Source organism: Asterias rubens, chromosome 11 (assembly GCF_902459465.1).
Source record: "Asterias rubens chromosome 11, eAstRub1.3, whole genome shotgun sequence".
NCBI lineage: Eukaryota > Metazoa > Echinodermata > Asteroidea > Forcipulatida > Asteriidae > Asterias > Asterias rubens.
The window spans coordinates 16,254,018-16,281,506 of NC_047072.1; the positions used below are offsets into that span (position 1 = coordinate 16,254,018).

Consider the following 27,489-nt stretch of genomic DNA (forward strand, 5'->3'; position numbering starts at 1 on the left):
TTTTAAACAAAGTATTAGTGTTGGGGAGATTGCTCGTTATTACAATGCGTGAAATGATCCGAGAGGAGGGTGGTTAAGACAGAAGGACCCTGCCGTGTATATTGACTGCGAGACTGTAGAGAGAGAGGGGGGCTTTAGATAGCAAGCATCGATGACAACCTGGAGATTACAGCCAAACTGCCTCCGCGGTTAAAGGTACTAGACAGTACGTTTGGAAATGGTCAACGACCAGTATTCTCACTTGGTGTATCCATGGTGTATCGCAACATTATGCATCAAGTAACAACCATGTGAAGATTTGGGCTCAATTGATCATCACAATTGCAAGAAAGTAATGAAAGAGAAAACACCATTGTTGTACGTGCTTTCAGATGTCCGAGAAAGGCTTCAAGCCTGAAAGTCTTTCTCAGATTCAAATTATTCTAGTGAGAAATTACCTCTTTCTCAGAAAACTTCGTTAATTCAAAGGGAGTCGTTTCTCACAATGGTTTATACTTTCAACAGCTCTCCGTTGCTCGTTTAACCATTTCTACCTCCATGGTTTTACCAAGTCAGTTTTTTATCTCACAATTATTTTGACTAATTACAAATAATGCCCAGTGCCTTTAAGCGACTGAAGAAAACATTAGGCCTACTTCATATGGACAGAGAGACACACTTAGCTTGGAGTGGCGGAGATTAAAGTAGTCATTTGTACTTTTAAGCCCACGTCCATCATTTTAAAATAAATTAATGTCACAAACCAACATAAGTTTAATCAAATTTGATGGTCAAGTCTACTGCGGCGATCGATCCAAAAATCAACTCAGGTGATCTCACTCAAATAATAAAGGACTTCAAGCCTGAAGCCATTATACATCTGAAAGCACTAAAATGTGCAACAAGGGTGTTTTTCTTTCACTATTCTCTTGCAACTTCGATGACCAATTGAGTCAAGAATTTTCACAGATTTGTTATTTCAGACATTTGTTGATACACCAAGTGAGAATACTGGTCTTTGACAATAATCTAAGGTTTCCAGCGCCTTTAAGTTCAGTGCGTTGTATAGATAGGACAGTCTTCAGTAGCAGGTTGATGGAACTACATCTAATGGGTTACTCCGAGGTCGAGACGGGTTGCTAAAAACTCGATCACTTTCCGACGCGAAGCCACAGACAAAGACCACTGGCTTAAGTGTCAAGTCCAGCATCAGTAACATCAACAATATTCACCCAAAATAAGCAAAGCAGGATTAAGTAACATTGACCAATACACTCTAGGACAATGACCGGTAGGTGGTTACTATGGTTACAGAAAGAAACGTTATCTATTTATAGAATTTCTAAACTCTGGTGCGGATAACATGCCGGATGTTATTACCATAGTAACATAAAGCCTGTGAGCTAAGAAACATCGTCAGGCGCTGTGGTATCTAAAGGGATGGATTTATGCTACCTTATACATCTCTATGCATAGACAGATGGGTAGATTTCATCCAATGTACGACAGACGTGACAAGATGAATTGAACACTGTGATCAGAAAACTATCTCAATTTCTAGACTAGATCCAACAAGATTAACAGAACACACATCTTGGGTTCACTCCATTTATGCCAAAACTGTACTTTCATTCAATTTCATCAATAAACTACAAAATGGGAAATTTCTGCAAAGTGTCACCCAACGGTCACGTTTCTATACTAGTCTACTAATTTCTTTTTTAATTTTAGGTAAGTCCTCATTCCTAGGGAGTGCACCAGTGGCGTTAACAGGGTCGCCCATTCAGAACCCTCCACTTACCTAATGCACAAAATGAATGTCCAATACATCAAAGTAGGATTCAAGTGAGTTCAGTGTTTCATAGCAGCTATCAGGTATTGAATTCCACAATTGCTAAACTAAATGTAGGCCTTTGTTACACCGACTGTGTTTAGGGTCAAGCCGTTTCTCAAAGCAATACATCAAACAGAGTAACATGCCTAAGCCGAAACTTGCACATTGTCAATCTATAAATATTTTGTGGGTTCGAATCCCACACGAGTAATATGCCTGTGATTTGGGTTGACAGAGCTCGAGTACAGAGTATACAGTGCTAACACACATCGGTGTATATGGTAATGGTTAACAACAACGAAACCAAACCTTTATCCAATGCAAATTCTGAATCAATCTTCAGATCTATACATTCAAAATGACACTCTATAATCTTGGAATGTTTGAGATTTAATTTTAAAGCTCGTTGAATGCACTTAAGTCTCATGATCCCTAAAGTCACTGGCTCAATGAATTCCCGAGAGAGGCAATCTCGCCGCCATTCGCAATCATTGGGGCTTTGGTAATGGTGAATTTCCTCTGGGGGAACCTAGGAATAAAATATTTACTTCTTAACATCTTTCACTCAAACTATATTTAATTTTATTCTACAGACTTTCAGTAAATCACAACAGAACATACTTGATCATGTCTATTTCACGAATAAATACTTTATGGAAACATTAAACGCAAAACACACCCATATCACCCATAATAAAGTAACCAATTCTAAAGCAAGAACTCTTTTTACAAAAATACATTCTAAAAATATATAAACACTGTAAACTCTATCAACCTAACTTAAAATCGAAAACATTTTGAATCTGACAAACGTTTCCGTCAGATACGTTTCTAAGATTATGTATTCAAATTTAACTTAAATTATAACCCCTCCTGATTTTCGGCGGTATCTCAAAAACGCTTCTATTTTTTTGGCAATGAAATTGTCTAGTTATATTCACAATACATTAATCCAACAGTTAAAAAACTGTGTTCCCTTTAATATCAGTATGAAGATCCGGGCAAGGGAGAAATCTTTTGGTCAATAATTTATTCTTGGCAAAATAGTTTTGTCTTTAAAACATAAAATAACATGCGGCAGTTCATTTTAATTTCTATAAAAAAAAATCTTATTTAAAAAAGGAATAAACTTATAGTCTGTAAATTGGTTGTGGATGGGCTTCCAAAAAAAAAATAATAATAATAATTTAAACTTATTTTTTAAAGTTTTTAGTTTACTGTCAAAAATACAGGCCTAATAAAAAGGATTTTGCGGATTCTATTTACATGGTAATATTCCATTTAGTTCCATGTTATTGTGACAGGCAGGAAAAAAACAAACGTATTTTGTATATTTCTTCAGATTTAGTTATATTCATTTATTCGGAATCCTCAACCCAAATCGACAGTCCCATAGCGGCGGCATTATTTTCAAATTTATCAAAGTCATTCTACTTTTTGATTGATAGAAAAAAATCTTCAGATGGACAGAAAAATCATTTTCCGCAATAATTACACGCCACATCAGACAACCACAACTACTCAATTATTAGCCACATTTACAAATGTACACAAAATATGAAAAACATTTTTACTCGAGAAGAAAAACCCCAAAACACAATTTTCAAAACCTCACTAGACGGCAGTGACGTTAGTCCCCTAAATCCACAAGGCGAAAGTAGTAGTCGCGCCCAACTGTCTACATTCCGCACGGAAAGCATGACAGTTTTTTTTTGACAAGTCTCTCATGATCCAACAAATCTACTCCGCGACAGCAGACTATAGCAAGACAAGTTCTCAAAAAAACATAATCTACCTGGCAAGTAGATTCAGACAACCATCTAATATCATTTATACTATGTCTACTCAACAAACAATCACAAAATAATCAATGTTAAGAGGTAGACTTATTTGACAGAATCATGCTTTTCACTCAAATCAAAAATAATTATAAATCGAACAGTATGGTCATGACATCCACAAAGTACAATCTTCACAATAACTTAGTACTGCTACATCATTCTGTTTAGGTACCTCAGATGAACCTCAAGGAACTATTTAAAACTATTCCTCTTCATAGATCCTGACTAATCAAAATAAATCCACTCAAATAAGATAATAGTTTGTACAACCTGTTTCTCTTGTGCTATTGTTACACTTCTAGGAATGTAATCGAATTTTTAACAACTGTCAACCCCCAATAAATTTTTTTGATAATGTGTTTGTTTGGTTATTAGAGCAGATCTTATTTATTTTCCAATAACTCTCAGAAGAATGAACTCAATCACTGTACTAACCGAGAGCCCAACGACAGGAATCAAGTTTCAGTTCAAAGCCCTTTCAACATTACAGTTATTTCTCAGGAAATTCCCGGGACTTTATTGATCTTTTCACACTACAAAAAATTAACCCTGCTCAGGGGTAGGGTTAAGCATGAGAGCTAACCCCAGGGTAAGACGTTTTTCCGGGAGGAAAAAGCAGCTGGTGAGAACAAAAGCGGTTTTAACTTACCCCAACTTTTACGTCCATTTTGTTGAGAGTCGCATGGGCTGACAGGTTTACCACATTTCTTGGGGTTTTATCGTGAAAGGACCCTGCATTTTCATGGGAAATAGTACTCCCGCGAGTTACAATTGGGATGGTGAGAACGGTTGCTTGGGTGGCAGTGGGGTTAAAAACTGCCAGGAATCCCGGGAGTTTACTTCCCGGGAGTTTACTTCCCGGGACATGGCTCTGTAGTGTGAAAAGGGCTTTACATGTGGTAAGGAAAACCCCAGGGAATTATTTTAAGGTCAACCCACGCAGTCAGGAAGGGACTGAAAACCACATCCACATAGTGCCCCCGGTGTGATTCCAACCTGGGTCCTAGAGGTGGAAGGCGATGAACCTACCACTACCCCAACCACTGAGCTGTTAACCACTTCACCTAGTACCCCCGGTGTGATTCCAACCTGGGTCCTAGAGGTGGAAGGCGATGAACCTACCACTACCCCAACCACTGAGCTGTTAACCACTTCACCTAGTGCCCCCGGTGTGATTCCAACCTGGGTCCTAGAGGTGGAAGGCGATGAACCTACCACTACCCCAACCACTGAGCTGTTAACCACTTCACCTAGTACCCCCGGTGTGATTCCAACCTGGGTCCTAGAGGTGGAAGGCGATGAACCTACCACTACCCCAACCACTGAGCTGTTAACCACTTCACCTAGTGCCACCGGTGTGATTCCAACCTGGGTCCTAGAGGTGGAAGGCGATGAACCTACCACTACCCCAACCACTGAGCTGTTAACCACTTCACCTAGTGCCCCCGGTGTGATTCCAACCTGGGTCCTAGAGGTGGAAGGCGATGAACCTACCACTACCCCAACCACTGAGCTGTTAACCACTTCACCTAGTACCCCCGGTGTGATTCCAACCTGGGTCCTAGAGGTGGAAGGCGATGAACCTACCACTACCCCAACCACTGAGCTGTTAACCACTTCACCTAGTACCCCCGGTGTGATTCCAACCTGGGTCCTAGAGGTGGAAGGCGATGAACCTACCACTACCCCAACCACTGAGCTGTTAACCACTTCACCTAGTACCCCCGGTGTGATTCCAACCTGGGTCCTAGAGGTGGAAGGCGATGAACCTACCACTACCCCAACCACTGAGCTGTTAACCACTTCACCTAGTGCCACCGGTGTGATTCCAACCTGGGTCCTAGAGGTGGAAGGCGATGAACCTACCACTACCCCAACCACTGAGCTGTTAACCACTTCACCTAGTACCCCCGGTGTGATTCCAACCTGGGTCCTAGAGGTGGAAGGCGATGAACCTACCACTACCCCAACCACTGAGCTGTTAACCACTTCACCTAGTACCCCCGGTGTGATTCCAACCTGGGTCCTAGAGGTGGAAGGCGATGAACCTACCACTACCCCAACCACTGAGCTGTTAACCACTTCACCTAGTGCCCCCGGTGTGATTCCAACCTGGGTCCTAGAGGTGGAAGGCGATGAACCTACCACTACCCCAACCACTGAGCTGTTAACCACTTCACCTAGTGCCACCGGTGTGATTCCAACCTGGGTCCTAGAGGTGGAAGGCGATGAACCTACCACTACCCCAACCACTGAGCTGTTAACCACTTCACCTAGTACCCCCGGTGTGATTCCAACCTGGGTCCTAGAGGTGGAAGGCGATGAACCTACCACTACCCCAACCACTGAGCTGTTAACCACTTCACCTAGTGCCCCCGGTGTGATTCCAACCTGGGTCCTAGAGGTGGAAGGCGATGAACCTACCACTACCCCAACCACTGAGCTGTTAACCACTTCACCTAGTGCCCCCGGTGTGATTCCAACCTGGGTCCTAGAGGTGGAAGGCGATGAACCTACCACTACCCCAACCACTGAGCTGTTAACCACTTCACCTAGTGCCCCCGGTGTGATTCCAACCTGGGTCCTAGAGGTGGAAGGCGATGAACCTACCACTACCCCAACCACTGAGCTGTTAACCACTTCACCTAGTGCCCCCGGTGTGATTCCAACCTGGGTCCTAGAGGTGGAAGGCGATGAACCTACCACTACCCCAACCACTGAGCTGTTAACCACTTCATCTAGTACTCTACATAAGCAAAATACTCCCCAAATGTTTAAAGGAACAGAACTATTCATCTTTACAGATCCTTACAATTAAAAAACCCACTGAATTATGATATTAGTTTTTACAACAGAGTGATTCAAACCGGGTCCAAGAGGTTGAAGGCGAGGAAAGTTACCCCTACGCCAACCGGACCACTTATTGAGTTTGTTACCTAGAATCTTCATCTATCTACATCAGTGGGATCAGCTAACAAATCCAAGAGATTATCTATGGTAATCCTCTGAGCTGAAACTGGCTGCCAGCAGTGAGTAAAAATATCCATCTGAAGTTCTGGGTAAGGGGGATGAAATTCTTTCTGGCAGACCTGAAGGGAAATGAAAAAGTTGAAGTTATAATTTTAATGCATGCCCAAGTAGTTGTTGTGTCTTTAAAAGTTTTAAAAAACAATATTTTTGTAATTTTTAGATGTTACCTTCAATATTTCTTGTAAATATTACATTGTAGGTAGTTTTTTTTTTTTTTTTACAGTTGTGGGTTCGAACCCTACCAAGCTAACTGATTTCACAATGCATACATCAAGAATTGTTATCTAGTTACTGAATCACAATTATGTGCGATTTATAATCATAGTTGATAACCCAATGTTTGTATGAGAGGAATTTGCCATCTTGGCGTTTATATCCCTTTGTGGGAGTTTGCCGAGTACCCTTGAGGGCGCCCTACACATGAGTCAAAATACTTTGAAACACTGACCATTCTTCTAATGTCTGCCGGTGACCGATGGCAATAATCAGGAAAGGGTTTACTCTTATGGAGCAACTCATAAAGCAAGCATCCAAGACCCCAAACATCCGAGTAAAATCCCAACGCTTTATCATCACACAAAACCTGCATAGTAACAATCAGATCAAAATGGAATAAAAATGAGAAAGTTACAGTCAAAAACCTAGATATAGGTTGGTAAAGCAACAAAACTTAATAACACAAAACTTGCACGACATTAAAAAAATAATCAAAAAAACACCAATGATAAGGTGATACTTAAATCTGTACATAGATTGGTAAAACTACAACACTTCACCACACAGAACCTGCATAGCAATCAAATCAAAACAATAAATTCGCAGTCAAACCCCAGATAAGTTGGTAAAACTGTAACATTAAGTTAAGGTTTGTTTCTGTCTTTAAAATGAACTTCCCAGCCTTTGGAGTAAAAATGCTTCATCACACAAAATCTACATTTCTAATAAACAATTCAATTTAACACACAATAAACCATATAACACCCTCGACTTTTCATTTATCAAAACTCTAAAATGAGTCACTTACATTGCCTTATTAAAACTCAAAAGTAAAATCAGCAGAAAGATTTGCAACACAGGCAAAATGTTTCATACTACTTTACATGACAAATAACATATCCAAAACATAGCACACATTTTTTTCTAAAACAATTTATTCCCTCCAACCGCAATGTGAGACTTTTGGACGTTCCTTTTTCACAGTTCTCGCCAGTAGTGTGCGTGCTCAGACAAACGTGCGCAATACTGAGCATGTGTGCACGCTCAGAGCAGCAAAACAGGGCCATTATGTCTGCTGCCGCCAGCGTCTCCAAAAGTCTCCCATTGAATTCAAATAAACAATTTCCAAGGGGTTGGGGGTTATGTTAATGAACAGCTTACCTCTGGTGCAGCATAGCATGGATCAATTGTTGATCTAATGTTATCTGGACTTGTCGCTACTACGCCTTGCTCTAAAACCATGGCATGGCTGAAGTTACATAACTTCACACTTTGATTCCTTTTATCAAGTAACAGACCGGAACCTTCAAATGAAAATAAAAAAAATCACATTTTACTTTCAAGATGATCAAAAGAAGAATAACTATAATTAATATCCAATAGGCCTATTGTTTAAATATCATCACATGACAATAACCACGGTCTAATTATATTTAAAATATATGAAATTTATTTAAATAAAAAGACAAACTAAACAACTTGGATGCAGCAATTACTACATTGCCCTAAATAGAAAGGATCACAAAAATTACAGTTTCACAAATAAATATTAAAAAACCAACACTGAGATTTTGAAATAAGCACAGAACCTTAAAAATGATTAATAGTTAGTAGTTTTTTTAAATTACACTAGACCTTGCTCATAAGATATAATAAAAGTAGAGTATAAGAGTATTTATTAGGCGCCAGAATCCACCAAATGAAGGGGCTCAAGGAGCACGAGAGTGAATCCTCAAACAGTATAAAGAAAAAGGAAAATCAGACACAGAACAATTAAAGATAAGCTATTTTAAACAAGCAAGTTATCAAACTTATCTTAAAAGTATCAACACTAGAAATATTAACAATTTGAAGTGGTAAGTCATTCCAGATCATCCAGCATGGGAAAGCGACATATCGCCCCATGATTTCCTACTCTTTGGAACATGTAACAAGCATAGAGCTCTTGCTCTACATGTTATAACAACAAGTATTAGAAGATCAAAGAGATCGTTAAGGAGTATATGGTATTACCAAAGAAATATTATATAAAGGAGCGGAACCATGTACACAACGTAAGATAAGCAACAGAAGTTTGAAAGGAATGTAAGATACAATTGGTAGCCAGTGAAGTGACTTCAGTATGGCAGACATAAAACAATCTTGAAGACATTTCTCAACTCATGAGAAAACCATCCAGGAATCTTAAGTTGGACATGAGATTTATTTATAACATTATCTCAACACTCACAGGTTTCAAATAACATACCTGGGTGAGGAGAAGCAACTTATGGACACAATTCAGCAACAAGAACATGAGTAAACAGTGTTATGATAGAATTCATATAATCATTTACACAATCAATGAAACAATAAAGATATCAAAATAACACACATGATTATTATTATAAGTTATCACACAAGCGAGAGTGGAATATGGACAAATATTGCGCTTGACACATTTCTCAACTCATGAGAAAACCATCCAGGAATCTTAAGTTGGACATGAGATTTATTTATAACATTATCTCAACACTCACAGGTTTCAAATAACATACCTGGGTGAGGAGAAGCAACTTATGGACACAATTCAGCAACAAGAACATGAGTAAACAGTGTTATGATAGAATTCATATAATCATTTACACAATCAATGAAACAATAAAGATATCAAAATAACACACATGATTATTATTATAAGTTATCACACAAGCGAGAGTGGAATATGGACAAATATCGGCCATGACACCCAATAGGGAATGGTTTTGGGTTGAACTTACATTTCCAGCTGAGATACACTACATTGAGTGAGTGTAAATACTTAGCAGCTTCAGCAGCCTGTCTGAGTATAGCACGGCAGAGGTCAAGGGTCGTATCATGGAAGAGTAGTGTCTCCAGTTCCATAAAATCTACAGAAAAATATTAAGAAAAAATCAAACATTCATTACTTACTGATTGTTTGAAAGAATAGCAATGCTAAGATTCCATGTATATTTATAATCTTACACACGGTGGCCAGAACTTGGATAACATTTTTTAATTTTTCTTTTTTTGTATAAGGTACCTTGCCCATTTAACAAGGCCAGACAGCCACTTTAAGGTGATGGCAACATTTAACTGATTTGGGCTATCAACCCAGATCAACTGTCACCAGGGCACGTTGCCACCTACTCCTAGGGCTGAAACAGGGTAACCCCCTTCACAGTCCGTAAGGATGTAGGCATGGGTATCATCCACTAGGAGCCACCTACTCATGGGGCTGAAACAGGGTAACCCCCTTCACAGTCCACAAGGATGTAGGCATGGGTATCATCCACTAGGAGCCACCTACTCCCTGGGCTGAAACAGGGTAACCCCCTTTACAGTCCGTAAGGATGTAGGCATGGGTATCATCCACTAGGAGCCACCTACTCCCTGGGCTGAAACAGGGTAACCCCCTTCACAGTCCCTAAGGATGTAGGCATGGGTATCATCCACTAGGAGCCACCTACTCCCTGGGCTGAAACAGGGTAACCCCCTTTACAGTCCGTAAGGATGTAGGCATGGGTATCATCCACTAGGAGCCACCTACTCCTGGAGCTGAAACAGGGTAACCCCCTTCACAGTCCATAAGGATGTACGCATGGGTATCATCCACTAGGAGTCACCTACTCCTGGAGCTGAAACAGGGTAACCCCCTTTACAGTCCATAAGGATGTAGGCATGGGTATCATCCACTAGGAGCCACCTACTCCTGGGGCTGAAACAGGGTTACCCCCTTCACAGTCCCTGAGGATGTAGGCATGGGTATCATCCACTAGGAGCCACCTACTCCTGGAGCTGAAACAGGGTAACCCCCTTTACAGTCCATAAGGATGTAGGCATGGGTATCATCCACTAGGAGCCACCTACTCATGGGGCTGAAACAGGGTAACCCCCTTCACAGTCTATAAGGATGTAGGCATGGGTATCATCCACTAGGAGCCACCTACTCCCTGGGCTGAAACAGGGTTACCCCCTTCACAGTCCATAAGGATGTAGGCATGGGTATCATCCACTAGGAGCCACCTACTCCTGGGGCTGAAACAGGGTAACCCCCTTTACAGTCCGTAAGGATGTAGGCATGGGTATCATCCACTTGGAGCCACCTACTCCCTGGGCTGAAACAGGGTAACCCCCTTCACAGTCCCTAAGGATGTAGGCATGGGTATCATCCACTAGGAGCCACCTACTCCCTGGGCTGAAACAGGGTAACCCCCTTTACAGTCCGTAAGGATGTAGGCATGGGTATCATCCACTAGGAGCCACCTACTCCTGGAGCTGAAATAGGGTAACCCCCTTCACAGTCCATAAGGATGTACGCATGGGTATCATCCACTAGGAGTCACCTACTCCTGGAGCTGAAACAGGGTAACCCCCTTTACAGTCCATAAGGATGTAGGCATGGGTATCATCCACTAGGAGCCACCTACTCCTGGAGCTGAAACAGGGTAACCCCCTTCACAGTCCATAAGGATGTACGCATGGGTATCATCCACTAGGAGTCACCTACTCCTGGAGCTGAAACAGGGTAACCCCCTTTACAGTCCATAAGGATGTAGGCATGGGTATCATCCACTAGGAGCCACCTACTCATGGGGCTGAAACAGGGTAACCCCCTTCACAGTCTATAAGGATGTAGGCATGGGTATCATCCACTAGGAGCCACCTACTCCCTGGGCTGAAACAAGGGTTACCCCCTTCACAGTCCATAAGGATGTAGGCATGGGTATCATCCACTAGGAGCCACCTACTCATGGGGCTGAAACAGGGTAACCCCCTTCACAGTCCATAAGGATGTAGGCATGGGTATCATCCACTAGGAGCCACCTACTCATGGGGCTGAAACAGGGTAACCCCCTTCACAGTCCGTAAGGATGTAGGCATGGGTATCATCCACTAGGAGCCATCTACTCCTAGGGCTGAAACAGGGTAACCCCCTTCACAGTCCATAAGGATGTAGGCATGGGTATCATCCACTAGGAGCCACCTACTCCTGGGGCTGAAACAGGGTAACCCCCTTTACAGTCCGTAAGGATGTAGGCATGGGTATCATCCACTAGGAGCCACCTACTCATGGGGCTGAAACAGGGTTACCCCCTTCACAGTCTGTAAGGATGTAGGCATGGGTATCATCCACTAGGAGCCACCTACTCCTGGAGCTGAAACAGGGTAACCCCCTTCACAGTCCATAAGGATGTAGGCATGGGTATCATCCACTAGGAGCCACCTACTCCTAGGGCTGAAACAGGGTTACCCCCTTCACAGTCCATAAGGATGTAGGCATGGGTATCATCCACTAGGAGCTACCAACTCCTGGGGCTGAAACAGGGTAACCCCCTTCACAGTCCATAAGGATGTAGGCATGGGTATCATCCACTAGGAGCCACCTACTCCTAGGGCTGAAACAGGGTTACCCCCTTCACAGTCTGTAAGGATGTAGGCATGGGTATCATCCACTAGGAGCCACCTACTCCCTGGGCTGAAACAGGGTAACCCCCTTTACAGTCCATAAGGATGTAGGCATGGGTATCATCCACTAGGAGCCACCTACTCCTAGGGCTGAAACAGGGTTACCCCCTTCACAGTCCATAAGGATGTAGGCATGGGTATCATCCACTAGGAGCTACCAACTCCTGGGGCTGAAACAGGGTAACCCCCTTCACAGTCCATAAGGATGTAGGCATGGGTATCATCCACTAGGAGCCACCTACTCCTGGGGCTGAAACAGGGTAACCCCCTTCACAGTCCATAAGGATGTAGGCATGGGTATCATCCACTAGGAGCCACCTACTCCTGGGGCTGAAACAGGGTTACCCCCTTCACAGTCCATAAGGATGTAGGCATGGGATTGGTATCATCTACTAGTAGCCACGCTGGTAGAGCAGAACTCACTTCTTTCCCAAATGTTTACAAAGAAAGTGCCCTGCTCAAGGGCACAAATGTCATGACAAGGATTCAAACCCGCACTATGCAGCTGACAACACCGGAGCTTAGGTCAAGTGAACTAGACTGCTCAGCCACGACACGCCAAACTGCTTTAACCTTTACTTAACTTTGAAAAGCTACAATATCTGCATAATTTACCTGAATCTGTATGATAGACAGAACACACCAGCATTGTATCATCTTGTAGTTCACTGTACCAGAAGCTCCTCACTAAATATGGAGATGGTTTCTGAATTGCAAGGTAGACATTCTTTTCATTCCGGCCAGTTTGCAAAGCCTGCCAACACAAACAACCAAAATAGTAACTGGTTTGAATAATAATTTAAGCTAGCTTGCAAAGCCTGTAAAAACAAAGTTAGTTAATTAACTGATTTGTAAGATTCGAAATTGAATACGTGTTCATTTGGTTAGAACCAGTAACTAAACATGCCAGCCATTAATAAAACACATCAACTGATGTTATTTAATGAAGTAAGCTTTATAACAACAAGTAATGACCAGACTAAAACTGGGATTACTTATCAGGAACAGGCCAGAGAAAAACCACTTAATTGTTTGGGTCTTGTGTCTAGAATAGTGAGCTCCATGGGTATACAGCCCTGAGCTGCCGTGGCACTCCGAAGGTTCCAACCTCTACCCTCGCAGTAACCCTATTTATACCCCTGGGTGAAGTGAAGCAATTATAGTAAAGCATGTTGCAAAAGTGACACGACTGGGACCCGAACCCACACTCCGATGACTTAACCACCATAGCTTGAATCTGACGCTGTAAACCACTCAGCCATGACACCCTATTGCATGATGATTCCAAGAAACCGTACCTTTTTGATAACAACATGAACTTCATCTGAAGCACCAGACTGTTGCATTAACTGCAAACAAACTCGCAGGATGTTGGAGTCACAGAAACCTCCCATAGGACTGACATACTGAACCTTAGCTGACTTCCATAACGCATCAGACCGATCATTGTCCAACTGAAAAATCAAAGCAATAATATTAATTATAATAATTTAAAAAAATATTGGGCACAATCCATCGAAAACACAATGCTCCATGGTGTTTACAGAGTAACATTTAAAAAATCCCTTCGAACACATAGTCATAATTACCAGAATTAACAAGAACGGAATAACAATCAGTTTAAAATCAGCAAAACAATTTCAACCGAAATAAATGACAACAAATATAGAAATATGCAATATTTTAAAGTGCTAAGGTAAACAGTAAAACCAATAGTTCTCTAGTAATGTCAATTGCACCCATCATCATCTTGTCAAATATTCTTATTGTTATGTATTTGACCAAAACACAATTACTAAGGACAAATACAAGACGAAGAAGAAGAAAGGAAAAAGGCAAAAGAGAACGCAATAGAAAACAAACAAATTTATACCGGTGATTGAGTAGGCCCTAAACAAATTATGGGTAAGAAGAGTGAACAAAATATTTACAGTTAAAGAAATAAATGAAGGCAACCATCCAGCAAGTATAACATTCACAAATTCAATTCAATTCAATCTTTGTTAGTAGATTCAAATTGATTAGTTAAATGCAACAAGATAAAACAATTAATATCAGAATATACAATAAACATAGGCAATAAGTGCAATAGAGTAAAATGATATACATAAGAAATAAATAACTATACAGTGTAAAAAACATACACAAAGGGATCCTAGTGCACACTACCTAAAGCTTGATCCATCGGAAGGACAAAGCCATCATGGTTAAGGGCCTTGCTCAAGGACACAAGTGTCAAGGTTGGACTCGAACCCACACTCTTCTGATCAGAACAGCCAGAGTTTGAGTCTGGAGTTCTTTATGATAAAAACTTGTCCTGGAGTATGACATTTTTAGATTAATTATCACTCAACTAATATGATTCCCGGCTCCACACCACGGCGCGCACATTACTATCAAACGATAGCAAGCAAAACTTCCAGATCACCCAAACACATCACACACAGGTTCGCAGCTTCCAGAAACGCACTCTATTGGTGAAATTGTCACAGTGTAGTGTTGTGTGTATGAACATAAACATAGGCCCCAACAAGCATGTCTTGCACCAAGACTTATCGCAGTGCTACCGTCCATAAAACACATAACATATCAGTCACTTACTATATGAAAGTTGCCATTCTGTAAGACACGTTGCGTTAGGACTGCAAGTTCGTTAGTCTTTGGCTGAAGAGATTGTTCCAGCATCAATTGTATGGGATGCTCCAGTGACGGTCTGAAAAGCCAAGACACAAGACAAAAAAGTTGAATTACAAAAGTTCTACAAACCAAGTTATTGATACAAAAATATTAAGCAGTCAAAAACAGCAACTCTCACCAGGGACACGTTGCCACCTACTCTGAAACTGGGCTACCCCCTTCACAGTCCGTAAGGATGTAGGCATGGGTATCATCCACTAGGAGTCACCTACTCCTGGAGCTGAAACAGGGTAACCCCTTCACAGTCCATAAGGATGTAGGCATGGGTATCATCCACTAGGAGCCACCTACTCCCTGGGCTGAAACAGGGTTACCCCCTTCACAGTCCATAAGGATGTAGGCATTGGTATCATCCACTAAGAGCCATCTACTCCTAGGGCTGAAACAGGGTAACCCCCTTCACAGTCCATAAGGATGTAGGCATGGGTATCATCCACTAGGAGCCACCTACTCCCTGGGCTGAAACAGGGTTACCCCCTTCACAGTCCATAAGGATGTAGGCATGGGTATCATCCACTAGGAGTCACCTACTCCCTGGGCTGAAACAGGGTTACCCCCTTCACAGTCCATAAGGATGTAGGCATTGGTATCATCCACTAGGAGCCATCTACTCCTAGGGCTGAAACAGGGTAACCCCCTTCACAGTCCATAAGGATGTAGGCATGGGTATCATCCACTAGGAGCCACCTACTCCTGAGGCTGAAACAGGGTTACCCCCTTCACAGTCTGTAAGGATATAGGCATGGGTATCATCCACTAGGAGCCACCTACTCCTGGGGCTAAAACAGGGTTACCCCCTTCACAGTCTGTAAGGATGTAGGCATGGGTATCATCCACTAGGAGCCACCTACTCCTGAGGCTGAAACAGGGTTACCCCCTTCACAGTCCATAAGGATGTAGGCATGGGTATCATCCACTAGGAGCCACCTACTCCTGGGGCTAAAACAGGGTTACCCCCTTCACAGTCTGTAAGGATGTAGGCATGGGTATCATCCACTAGGAGCCACCTACTCCTGAGGCTGAAACAGGGTTACCCCCTTCACAGTCCATAAGGATGTAGGCATGGGTATCATCCACTAGGAGCCACCTACTCAGCTAGGGCTGAAACAGGGTTACCCCCTTCACAGTCTATAAGGATGTAGGCATGGGTATCATCCACTAGGAGCCACCTACTCCTGAGGCTGAAACAGGGTTACCCCCTTCACAGTCTTTAAGGATATAGGCTTGGGTATCATCCACTAGGAGCTGTACCAACTCCCCGGGCTGAAACAGGGTAATCCCCTTCACAGTCCGTCCTTGGGCTGAAACAGGATTACCCCTTCACAGTCTGTAAGGATGTAGGCATGGGTATCATCCACTAGGGGCCACCTACTCCCTGGGCTGAAACAGGGTAATTCCCTTCACAGTTTTTAAGGATATAGGCTTGGGTGTCATCCACTAGGAGCCTTGCTGGTAGAGCAGAAGGCACTACCTTACCAACTTTTTATGACCGGGAATCGAACCCACACTCTGTTGCTGACAGCACCTGAGCTTGAGTCCGGTGAACTAGACTGCTCAGCCTCGACACACCACTGGGGGCAGGCAGGGAAAGCACTTATTACTGTAAGAGTCAAACTAAAAACCAACCTTTGTCGGATTGAGTCACACAGTGGTACCACACACTGGAATTCAGTACACTCCTTGATGTGACTTGACAAAAACAGCAAGATCTTTGGATTGCATTCACGGAATCTTCCCTTCTGAATCAAATCTTTCAATTGACAAATATGCATCCGCCCCTGCATAGAGAAATAACAAAACAAATAATCATAATATGAATAATAATATCTATTCGGGCAAACACATTTCCAAGTAATGTACACACATTAAAAATATCTATAAGAACAAAAGTAAAACAACTGTCTTGTTAATCCCAGAAAATACATTAAGGCAAGGAAGGGCATATAAAAAAGCACAGAAATAGTATCATGAGATGCTATTAGTAATAGTAATATCAATACAAATAAGTATGAATTTGTAATGCACCATATCAATCTCTGTTTAAGGCGCAGAAACAATGTTAGCAAAACAATACAATACATTACAACCAATCGATCAGTTTATTTCCACAGTATCAAAAATAAAATAAAAAATTGAAGTTGGAAGTTAAGAGTAACATAAGACTTAAATAAAGAACAAGCATTGAGGTTTATGTAACTGTGTAGGTACCCATGAAGAAGCACAGCTTGTATGGTTATGGGTCCCTGATTATTTTGATGTTTTGTGGAAGATACCACTCCAAGTAGGACAAATGTTCCTAAAAGGACAGATGTATTCAAGAAGGTTCAATGCACAAACTGCTACCAATGAAAGTAGTTAAATGCACAAACTGCTACCAATGAAAGTAGTTCAATGCACAAACTGCTACCAATGAAAGTAGTTCAATGCACAAACTGCTACCAATGAAAGTAGTTCAATGCACAAACTGCTACCAATGAAAGTAGTTCAATGCACAAACTGCTACCAATGAAAGTAGTTAAATGCACAAACTGCTACCAATGCAAGTAGTTAAATGCACAAACTGCTACCAATGAAAGTAGTTAAATGCACAAACTGCTACCAATGAAAGTAGTTAAATGCACAAACTGCTACCAATGAAAGTAGTTAAATGCACAAACTGCTACCAATGAAAGTAGTTAAATGCACAAACTGCTACCAATGAAAGTAGCTCAATGCACAAACTGCTACCAATGAAAGTAGTTAAATGGACAAAACTTTAAAAAATGAACAGCAGACAAACACAAGCAAAGACAGGTTAGCAATGTAAGAGAGAAAAAAGTCTTAAACAGATTGAACAGTAACACAGCATTACTGGGCAATTATCAAGTAAAACTCGGTATTCAAATTGGTTACCAAAGTGTAGAAAAAAAACTGTTAAGCAACAGGCTGACAGGCAGTTGAAATCATGACTGCATGACACAGATGGAAAATTAAACTCCACAAACTATTGGCTGTAAAGATGAGGCCTTACATAATAAGAGGCAGGCTAAGATATAAGTCTGGTTTCTTACCTTTACACACAAAGGGTCCTCACAAGATCCTCTTAGTTTCTTGCAGAATACAGCTCGCTCAAGACACTGGGATAATCTCTGTGGATGAAAAACAGATTGTACTGGTCAGACAAAGGTTCAAGTAGTATTTCAATCAAAAGAACTGGGCCTAATTTCATGTCTCTGCTTATCGCTGAACTCTGTTCTTACGATCACCATTCTCCACTTACATGCAAGTGCCAAATTCTGCAATACAGCTGTGTAAGCATAGAATGCCTAGTAATGTTGAGTACACAAGGCACAAGCAAAAATTCCGACAATCTACTCTGCGGTAGTAGAATAGTAAGACAGTTCTCTAAAGAACGAAATCTACTTGGCAAGAATGTGTGTTATCGCAAACCAAATATAATGATGATGTTACCTTCACTTCTGGAGTGGAACACCTTGCTCCATCAACTTCATCAAAGCCCCCGGAGCAGCCATTTACATCTCTCTCTGATGATCTCCTCCCGTTGCTCACCTCTGCAAGAACTAAAAGGATACCAACATTATACAATTAATATAGGATGGTCACTACCTATAGCTTCTTGGCAATCCTAATAGATATTAAAAACTTACGGCTAGTCCTAAGTTAAGACGTGTAACTTATCCTAACTCGAGATAAGACTAGTCTTTACTTTTTGTGAAGTTAATTACACCAAACTCTTTCGAACTTAGGAATAATCTTAGGACTTAGGACGAGTTAAGTTCCGTATCCATAGACATGAGGACGCATTGAACCCATCCTACTTAGGGTGATTTCTGGTCCTAACTCGAGATAGGATTAATCCTAGTGTTGCGTGAAATCAGCTGTTGGACACCTTTGGTAATTGTAAAAGACCAATGTTCTCAATTGATTAAACGTGTAAATATTTTGGCTCAATTGGTCTTCGAATTTGCAAGAGATTAAAGAGAAGAAAAAAAAACACCCTTGTGAATAATTATAGAAACTTGCATTACTTGGGGGGGCTTTCAGATGCATAATAAAAGGCTACAGCTGAAAACACAATTTTGAACAAGATGTTCACTGAAATAATTACTGAAACTTAGATTTTCCAATGGGAGTGCCCTTTTCAAGATGAAAAGGCCATGCCCTTTCAAATATGAAATTCCATGCCTGGAAGTCTCATCAAAACATAACAAAGTCTCTCTTCTGTCTTCTGCGACAGTTAAAGATTAATTGTGTTTTCCATCAATCGCCAGATTCTTTCTCTATTTCAATTATCTATGAAAAGCTTGCCAGTTAAATGTACTGTACATGTACACGTTTGGTAATTGTCAAAGACCAGTCTTCTCACTTGGTGTATCCCATCATAAGCATAAAATAACAAGCCTGTGAAAATTTGGGCTCAATTGGTCATCTAAGTTTTATAAAAGAAAAAACACCCTTGTTGGACAAATTGGTTTGCTTTCAGAGAGGAATAGAAGACTTCTAGCTAGAAGTCTTGTATTATTTGAGTGAGAAATTACCTCTTTCTCAAAAACTACTTTACTTCATTCATCAAAAGGGAGTTCTTTCTCACAATTTTACTTGGGGGCTTTCAGATGCATAATAAAAGGCTACAGCTGAAGTCTTGTATTATTTGAGTGGGAAATTACCTCTTTCTCAAAAACTACTTTACTTCATCAAAAGGGAGATGTTATGTTATTGCTCGTTACCCAGCAAGCTTTTATGCTAACAATTATTCTGAGAATTACCAATAGTGTCCAGTGCATTTAATTTTACATGTGTAATTTATAAAGACATTGAGTTTGATATCTTACCTGATGCTTCTGAAAGTAAGAGATCTATGTCATCTTCAAATTCGTCGTCAGTCAAAAAATCCTGAGATCTTAATGGCCCAATTTCCCCACAGACATCGTCCGAGTCAAACAATTCATCAGAATCAGCAGAAGGTTGTAAACAATCTCTCATTCTCGGCATTCTTATTTGTTGATTATCTCTCATTATGTTTGATAGATCTTTTGCAATTTCCGATGGGCTCAATTCACTGTTAACTCCATCTTCATACTTCCTTGTAACATCCGACTTAATTGTTATATTTTGGCTGAAGTTCCAGATACGTGCATCAGGGGGTAGGCTTGAATTCTTCAATTCTACAAGGCGTTGTCCATTGGTAGGTGAAGGCCTTCTGCCAAGAGCTTCTTCAATCCGATCTGATAATTCTGTCACTACTCCAGCAGTATTTGAAACTTGCTCACCATCGAGAGGTAATTCAGTCCCAGAAATGGGTTTAATGTCATTGTTTGAAAATGATCGTTCAAAAACACTGAGATTTGAATTATATTCATCGTCTGGCGCTTCTTCACTACCTCCAGTCCCATAACCACTTGAACGACGGAAGCCATCACCTTTTTTTTTCCCAGTTAATGAAATACTTTTGTCTTCATCATTCAGTTTGAGTTTTGGAACAGCACAAGCTCCGTCCTCAGGAATGTCATTCAAGTCTAATGAGAGAGATAGACATTTTTTGGCATCACCATTTACGAACCCTTCATCACCAGATGATGAACGGAGATTAGTGCTTCTTGGAGATTTCTTAAGTTCTTGCGAGGCATCTAAGAAGAACCCATGTCCGTTTTTGTTCTGTGTGGGTTTTTTCTCAGCAGTTAAGTCCTCTTTATTATTCTTAAGGCTTGACGTCTCAGCCAAGACTCCAGAGTCGACAGGCAAACCATCTGAGGAATCCCTTTTTCCAGTTACAAGTTGGTTGTCTTGGTGTTGAGATGCATTCTTCTTCCACAGATTGTCATGGTAGAAGTATATTTTCTCTTTGTTTCTCTTTTCCAAAAGCTGCTTCTCATAACGCTTTAACTTCTTGTTGCAACGATTTAAAAGTCGTTCTTTATCAACGGAAGTGATTTTGGTAGGACTGAGTTTTACATTTTTGGACTCTTTAGGCGAAGCAGTCAAACCTCGACGTTGAGTCTGTGTTTCCTGGCGTTGAGGATCATGGTCCTTATTGTCTGAAATATTATTGTCAGTTTCCAGAGTTAAGTCAGGGCACATGCTAATAGCATTCTGTCTAATGATTTGTTTCCTCATTGTTAACATCTTACTAAATCCAGTTGCAATTGTTATTTAGCCCCTCATTAGCGAGTAAGATAGAACCATCCCGAACCATCAGTCACTAGCTTGGCCAATCAATTATTAAGCAGGTAGCTTTGGTGATCAAGTGCTTCAGTGACACGGTAGAAGTTGTCGTTGCAAACTTGCACAGAATCTATAAATAAATGAAAATATAAAAATACCATATTAAATCTGTTAAAACAATATGGCATCAACTGCGCAATTTGACTTTGAACTAACAGTGAAAGAATAAATGAAAAATAATGCCATCACAAATACAACCACCTGGCATTGATTTATGAACTGATCTCTTTAGTTTGGACACGGACACAAGTTAACATCAGTAACTTTCACAAAATCCTTCTTTGGGAGGGAAACGAACATTACAGTAAAAACTCCAGGTGTCAAAATATTCACAATGCCCTGAAAAAGCTTTCACTTCAGTTAACTTTTAAGGTTGTCACATCAAGTATCAACAAAGTGAAAGTGTGCGGAAATGAAGCAATTCACATTTTGAACTTTTTAGAGAGCATTGAGGGTACACTTGTCTTTCACTGTTGACATTTTAGTACACAACAAAGAATGTATTATAGTATCCCAATTGTCACAATCAACGAGCATTGAAGAAGGCGGACCAACAGTCGCCATGTACAATAATGCATTCATGAGTCATACAGACACACCTGTAGTTCAATTGTTCTAAAGGTAAACTGGGCTAAAAACGCACATGTGGTCAAAATGCCCACTTGACTTCTTTATTTCCACAGTTAGAAAAAAATGTCACTCTGAATTATTTTATGGGGTATATTTCTAATTATATTGTATTCAAAAAGTAATGAATACAACATAGGGCCCTATTTGATTAATTGTGATATTTTAAGGGAAGTAGAAATTGGAGGAAAATATGAAAACAATATTTACAAAAATTACTTTTCGCAGGTTTGCCTGTATCACCTCACATGACTTTATTTAGAAAACAAAGTTATTATTATTATTATTATTTTTTTTTTTTAATACTATAGAAAGGATTAATTATACAACTAATTGTTTTAATTCTAAAATCAATTTTGATATTTTCCCAATATCGTTTTTTTCTTTTTCTTAGTGGGTGTTTTTCAGAGGGTGCAAATCAGGCGCCTCAGGATAAAAACGCCCAGTAGTATTTATCTTAGTCCCAACTTTAAAATCAAGAACCGTAAAAGGCCATGGTTTCAGTATGTTTTGTGAATTCAGATTTAATTTGCAGTTAATTCTCAAGGTAAATTTAAGTTAATTGGTGTAATCTTTTATCCTAAGCAATGTAGCTTGACAAATCATTATAACTGACCCAATATTTGTGCCGATAATAAACTTTGCAACTGATGGATGTAGGCCTAGTGTGTGTGTTATAAGGCGTTGCATGGTCATACAGACCTTTTCAATTTGCGATTTTAACACCTATGTGGATAATCTAGTCTGCTGTGTAGATTTTGTTCTTTGAGAATTTGTGTTGCTTTCTTTTTTTAACTGCTCTTAATTAGACTTTAAATCCTCAACAAAAAGTCTGTACTGCCCACTAAGTGAAAGTACGTAGTTACATTTATCTGCTGCAATTTGCAAACATCGTTGATCTCCGATTGTTCACATTATTTGAGTTTCCTTCCTCTTCTATTCCAAAGGAAATCACAGTGTTTTATGGGCTTTAATGTAAATCTCACTTCCGATCAGATAGGCACATGGATTGCTTTTTCCTCTTCAAACTGAATGTTCACAATAACTCGCTAAAACAATCACTGAGATCTAGTCTGATTATCTGACAACAATACCTTGAGAGTGCATTATAAAAAATATACTTTCAAATTTAAATTTCCTGTTTAAGGATTTAGGAAAAAAATTAAAACACATTATTAAATCGCCCAAAGCAATGTATACTTACCATTTAAGCCTATAAACATTGCAAATATAACTATTGAAGGAGTTAATGCAATCTTGAGATTATGTATAAAATTTATAAGTACCAATTTGTATAATTAATAACCAATGTATAGCTTACCATAAAGCCCCATAGAATTGCAATAATAACGCTTGAAGCAACTAATGCAAGAGATTTGTTTAATTTATAAACTACCAATGTCTCTTCTTTTTTAATAGCTTAGACACTTTAGACACAATTATGGTTTCCATGGTTTTAACTATTAGTTTTCATGAGTCCCCCATGATGTTCTTGTGACTGGATTATACAAAAAATGTACTAATTGGGCCTACACCAAAACTTTAGATGAGTACAAGTTGTCATGTGGGGTTCCAAATCAACATAGAAGCCAAGAACCTGTGATAATACATTTTTAGTTTCTTTGTAGTGAAAAGAAAAAAGGAAAGGAAAACTAAGGCCCCTGAAGAGTGGATTGGTAATCTGGTCTGAATTAAATCAAGGTCAGCTTTCCAATTGAAATTCTTCAATTCTGGTTTTGAAAAACTGATTTCCTGTACTTTGTGTTTTAAAGGCACTGGGACACCTTTGTTAATTTACTTGGTGTATGAGTCAACATAATGCACAAACTGACAAACCTGTGAACATTTTGAATTAAGTGGTCATCGAAGTTGCAAGAAAACAACAAAAGAAAACACCCTTGTTGCAGAAATTATGGTGTTTTTTTCAGATGCCTAAAAAGGCTCCAGGCCTGAAGTCTCTTAATATGTGAGTGACAAAATACCTCTTTCCCCAAAACTACATGTTACTTCAAAGGTAGCCAATTCTCACAATGTTGTATACCATCAACAGCTATTGCTCGTAACCAAGTAAGTTTTGCTAAAATTGATTATGAGTAATTACCAACACTATATCCAGCCTTTAAAAGGCATCAATAAACCTATATTGCAGTGTGTACAGTCACATTACTGTGTGATTTCAAGTGGAAAGCCATTCATGCCTTTCCAGCAAGTGCAGTTCCATGAAGCTCTCTGCGTGGAGCATTGTTCATTGAGCCATAACCTTTTGTACTCATTCCACGATTCCAAAACCTAACTGACTGTAATGTTATCTTTGCAAACAATGAAAATAATACGATAGTACATATATTGTACTTGAGTTTGGCTTGGCAAGAGACTGTGCAATGCGCATATGGGGTGCAAAACCTCGGTACTAAACTTGTAAACAAATAACCGATTCGGTTGAACATGGCATTGGTTAATCACTTGCCATTGATTGTAACATTTAATTTGGACCATAACAACACATTCCTGATGTTGAGGTTTTTTGCACTAATTTGCTTGGATGAAGTTCACAGATGGCCTGTATGCTTCGTTTTTGAAAGGGCAAGGGCACAATGAAGTAATTTTCTACTGGAGCATTTCAATGGCACCAAGGCAATGACAAGGGGGCATAGAGACAATTGCCTTGATTGCCTCTGTGAAATACCATGTATGCATCAGGCCTGTGCATTACACCAATGGTCCTTGCGCTTTATCCTAGGCCAGTCAACTAAACGATACATGCATTCACCTGTTAGTGTTATCATGGAGGTAGAAATAGTTATTTACTCCATTTTTCAGAATGTTTCATAAGCCTAGATAACTGGACTAAGTACTGTACTCTACTGGTCGCACTAGTTACCCAGGGCTAATGTTCACAAGGGCCAACCTAAAAATCACATCTCTGTATTGTATTGTTATGAACCCCAGGTGACTTTAAAGCCATGCAGCAATGCCTATTTCACACAACCCCAGCACACCACCAATTCCAAATACAACCCCCCGGAAATTCCAAGAATACCTGCCACTGCCAATGTTAATTTCACAAAGGTACGTTGTAAAACTGTGCGAGAGGCAGGCTTTCAAAAGAAGGGGTTCTGGTTGAAAATACCACATTTAAACCTCAAAGAATTACAAGCACTCCGAGATGCACCATTGATGAGGCCATTTGAGCGCTCCTAGATGCACCATTGATGAGGCCATTTGAGCGCTCCTAGATGCACCATTGATGAGGCCATTTGGTCAACCAGGCCAAGATATACCTCGCAGGTCAATTAGTATCAATCTACAACAGGTGTTGTGTTGTGGCTTATTAAACCACGTCATCCCAAGTACCATGGAAACCATGGAGTCAACTAGTAGCATACAATGTAGACCTACTGGTACTCTGATATTATAATTACAGCCTCTTCTATTGATCTATATCGTAACCAAAACCATCGTCAATGGTCTGATGCACACTGTGTAAACATTTTAGCAAGGCATTTATTGGTATAAAATACTCCTACTACATGAACTGCGTTGACACAAATGCTGGACCTCAAGTCATCAAAGTTCTGTCTAAATTTCCCACACTAAGCAAAATCGTAGGCTATTTCCTGGAGAAAAATTCTAGGAGTAGAAAATAGACAACCCTGCCTTAATAAAGTAAAACATTCTGAAAGAAATTAATAGGCCTGTATCTGTCTGGGTGGGTGCATTAATACCATTTTAATTGTGAATGTGAATAAACCATTTCATATCATCTTAATAAAACAAAAATAATGTTGAGATTAAATTTCCGGGAACATAGGTTTCATTTCCTGCAAATTGGCTTCATAAGAAAAACATTTGTTTTTTAAAAATATTATTTGTGGCGTTAAGGCTATCCTTATAATCTAAGAGCCTTGTCACAAGGAGCAACTTTTGCAGGCGACTTGATCTTGAAGCATGGAATTCTTCCTCCATTCTTGGACTCGGAGGAGGAACTGCAGTGCATGCTGCAGTCGGTTTTTAAGCCATTTTTTTAAACCTTGTATTCTCTTGATCCACAAATAAAATAGGAAAACATTAAAATGTGAATTTGGCTTCTTCTTCTTGGAAATTGCTTGAACCTAAATATGCCATTAATGACATCTATGGGCAAGTTTAATAGAGCTGAAAATGAAGAAAATGGAAAACTTTCTGTATTCTCTAATCCTGCCAATGCTACCACTTTTTTACAAATTTTCCCCAACCAAAATGAATCTCTTTTAATTTTGACTTGAGTATTAGATACTACTATTTCAGAATGAATGAAGTGGTGGCAGGAATATTGGCATGTTTCTGGAAAGTGAATACAGCAGCACTTTCCAGATAAATTGATATTTAAAAAAAATACTTACTGCAGTACTGCGGCTACCAACAACCACTGCCTTCAGGTGGGGAGAGTGCACGACGGGGTCGAACATTCAACATGGAGGCTCCAATGGGGGGGCGAACTAGTCTTTACCACCGGCTAGATACACGTCCTAACACCACGCAACTCGTGGTAAGTTCCACCAAATAACCATTCGGTTTCTTTAAATACCCCGGTACAACCACATGTGGCAGAAACTTCCCACTTATTTATAGAGTTCGAACTATTCAGTGAAGACAACAATCAACTTCAATAATATTTGAGACTGGGGTTTTTTCTTTTCCAAATAGAGACCCAACACGGACGTACGACGTCCGTCCAGGTTCTGTGTCTGTTTACGTTTACGTGGAGCATGGGAAAACCCACAGCACGAAATAATGAACTCGCTCTAGTCCTCTCCATGTTTACTTGTTAGTAACTATCTGGAAATAATTAGAAGAAACCTCAAATCAAAGCAGTTTCCATCTTATTTTTGATGAAAGACAATGTCAACAAACTGGGACCTTTTTTTAAATAGATTTTGTTTCTTGCAGACATTGAACTGATCAACGCCCAATCTTCAAACAGTTGACTTATGGAAGTTTAAAACCAGGTGCGTGCGACTCGTTCCCAGCTAGCTAGCGGGCCCATTTTTCATAGGAAAGACTCAATGAACTTGAGTGCACCCCTGTTTGAGTATTTCTCAAACCAAACCAATACTTGTTGAACCCTTTCAAAAAGGGGACAAAGATATCAAATGCCAATGAAGTGATGTACAACGAGAGGGTATTTTCCCAAGAAGTGAAAGTTATTGTACAAAATTGATACTCCGCTTCAAGTTCCCTAAAAAGCGGGTCGCGAAAAGTGTTCTGATATCCTACAATACAATAAAAGAAACAAATAATGAACACTATCGAAGTGGAAATCGAAAGAAAGAGATGATGTAACTTTTTTCATCCTAAAACAGATTTCCTTTCCAGTATTGAAATGTGTTAATATCTAAGAGAGATGTGCACGTAGTGTTTGTATATTTACCCGCAATACTGGTATTTTAGCAAAACGGAACATAGCCAGGGTGATGAGATTTGAGGGACAATTCCTGAGAAGTATCTTGCAGACCTGTCATCCGAGCCCCCCCCCCCCTAACCAGTTTATAAATAGAATATCACATCAGATGTGAATAATTCAAGAGATTTTCA

At 40.2% G+C, this 27,489-nt stretch overlaps 2 protein-coding genes across 2 annotated transcripts; one reads left to right on the forward strand and one right to left on the reverse strand.

Annotated features, from left to right (window-relative positions):
* Positions 1-4,225: 4,225 nt before the first annotated feature.
* On the forward strand, positions 4,226-6,472 carry LOC117296754 (mucin-5AC-like). The gene is made up of 2 exons (XM_033779798.1): positions 4,226-4,243; positions 4,664-6,472. The coding sequence occupies exons 1-2, from the start codon at positions 4,226-4,228 to the stop codon at positions 6,470-6,472; spliced, it is 1,827 nt and encodes a 608-aa protein (XP_033635689.1).
* Positions 6,473-6,580: 108 nt separating this feature from the next.
* Positions 6,581-26,635, reverse strand: LOC117296442. The gene is made up of 12 exons (XM_033779381.1): positions 26,298-26,635; positions 19,899-21,358; positions 18,517-18,626; positions 18,117-18,194; positions 16,693-16,844; positions 14,971-15,082; positions 13,668-13,823; positions 12,985-13,123; positions 9,660-9,788; positions 8,062-8,204; positions 7,133-7,267; positions 6,581-6,743 (listed from the first exon to the last, which is right to left on the reverse strand). Exons 2-12 carry the CDS (start codon positions 21,187-21,189, stop codon positions 6,600-6,602), a joined length of 2,589 nt encoding a protein of 862 aa, XP_033635272.1. The 5' UTR covers positions 21,190-21,358; positions 26,298-26,635; the 3' UTR covers positions 6,581-6,599.
* Between the last annotated feature and the right edge of the window lie 854 nt (positions 26,636-27,489).

Bases quoted from the DNA above. Each gene is read 5' to 3' on its own strand.
- LOC117296442 (XM_033779381.1), bottom strand. From the start codon at position 21,189: ATGTTAACAATGAGGAAACAAATCATTAGACAGAATGCTATTAGCATG. The intron at 7,268-8,061 runs GTAAGCTGTTCA...GTTACTATGCAG, and splicing joins CATGCTATGCTGCACCAGAG to GTTTTGTGTGATGATAAAGC. The intron at 6,744-7,132 runs GTCAGTGTTTCA...ATTTCCCTTCAG, and splicing joins CGGCAGACATTAGAAGAATG to GTCTGCCAGAAAGAATTTCA.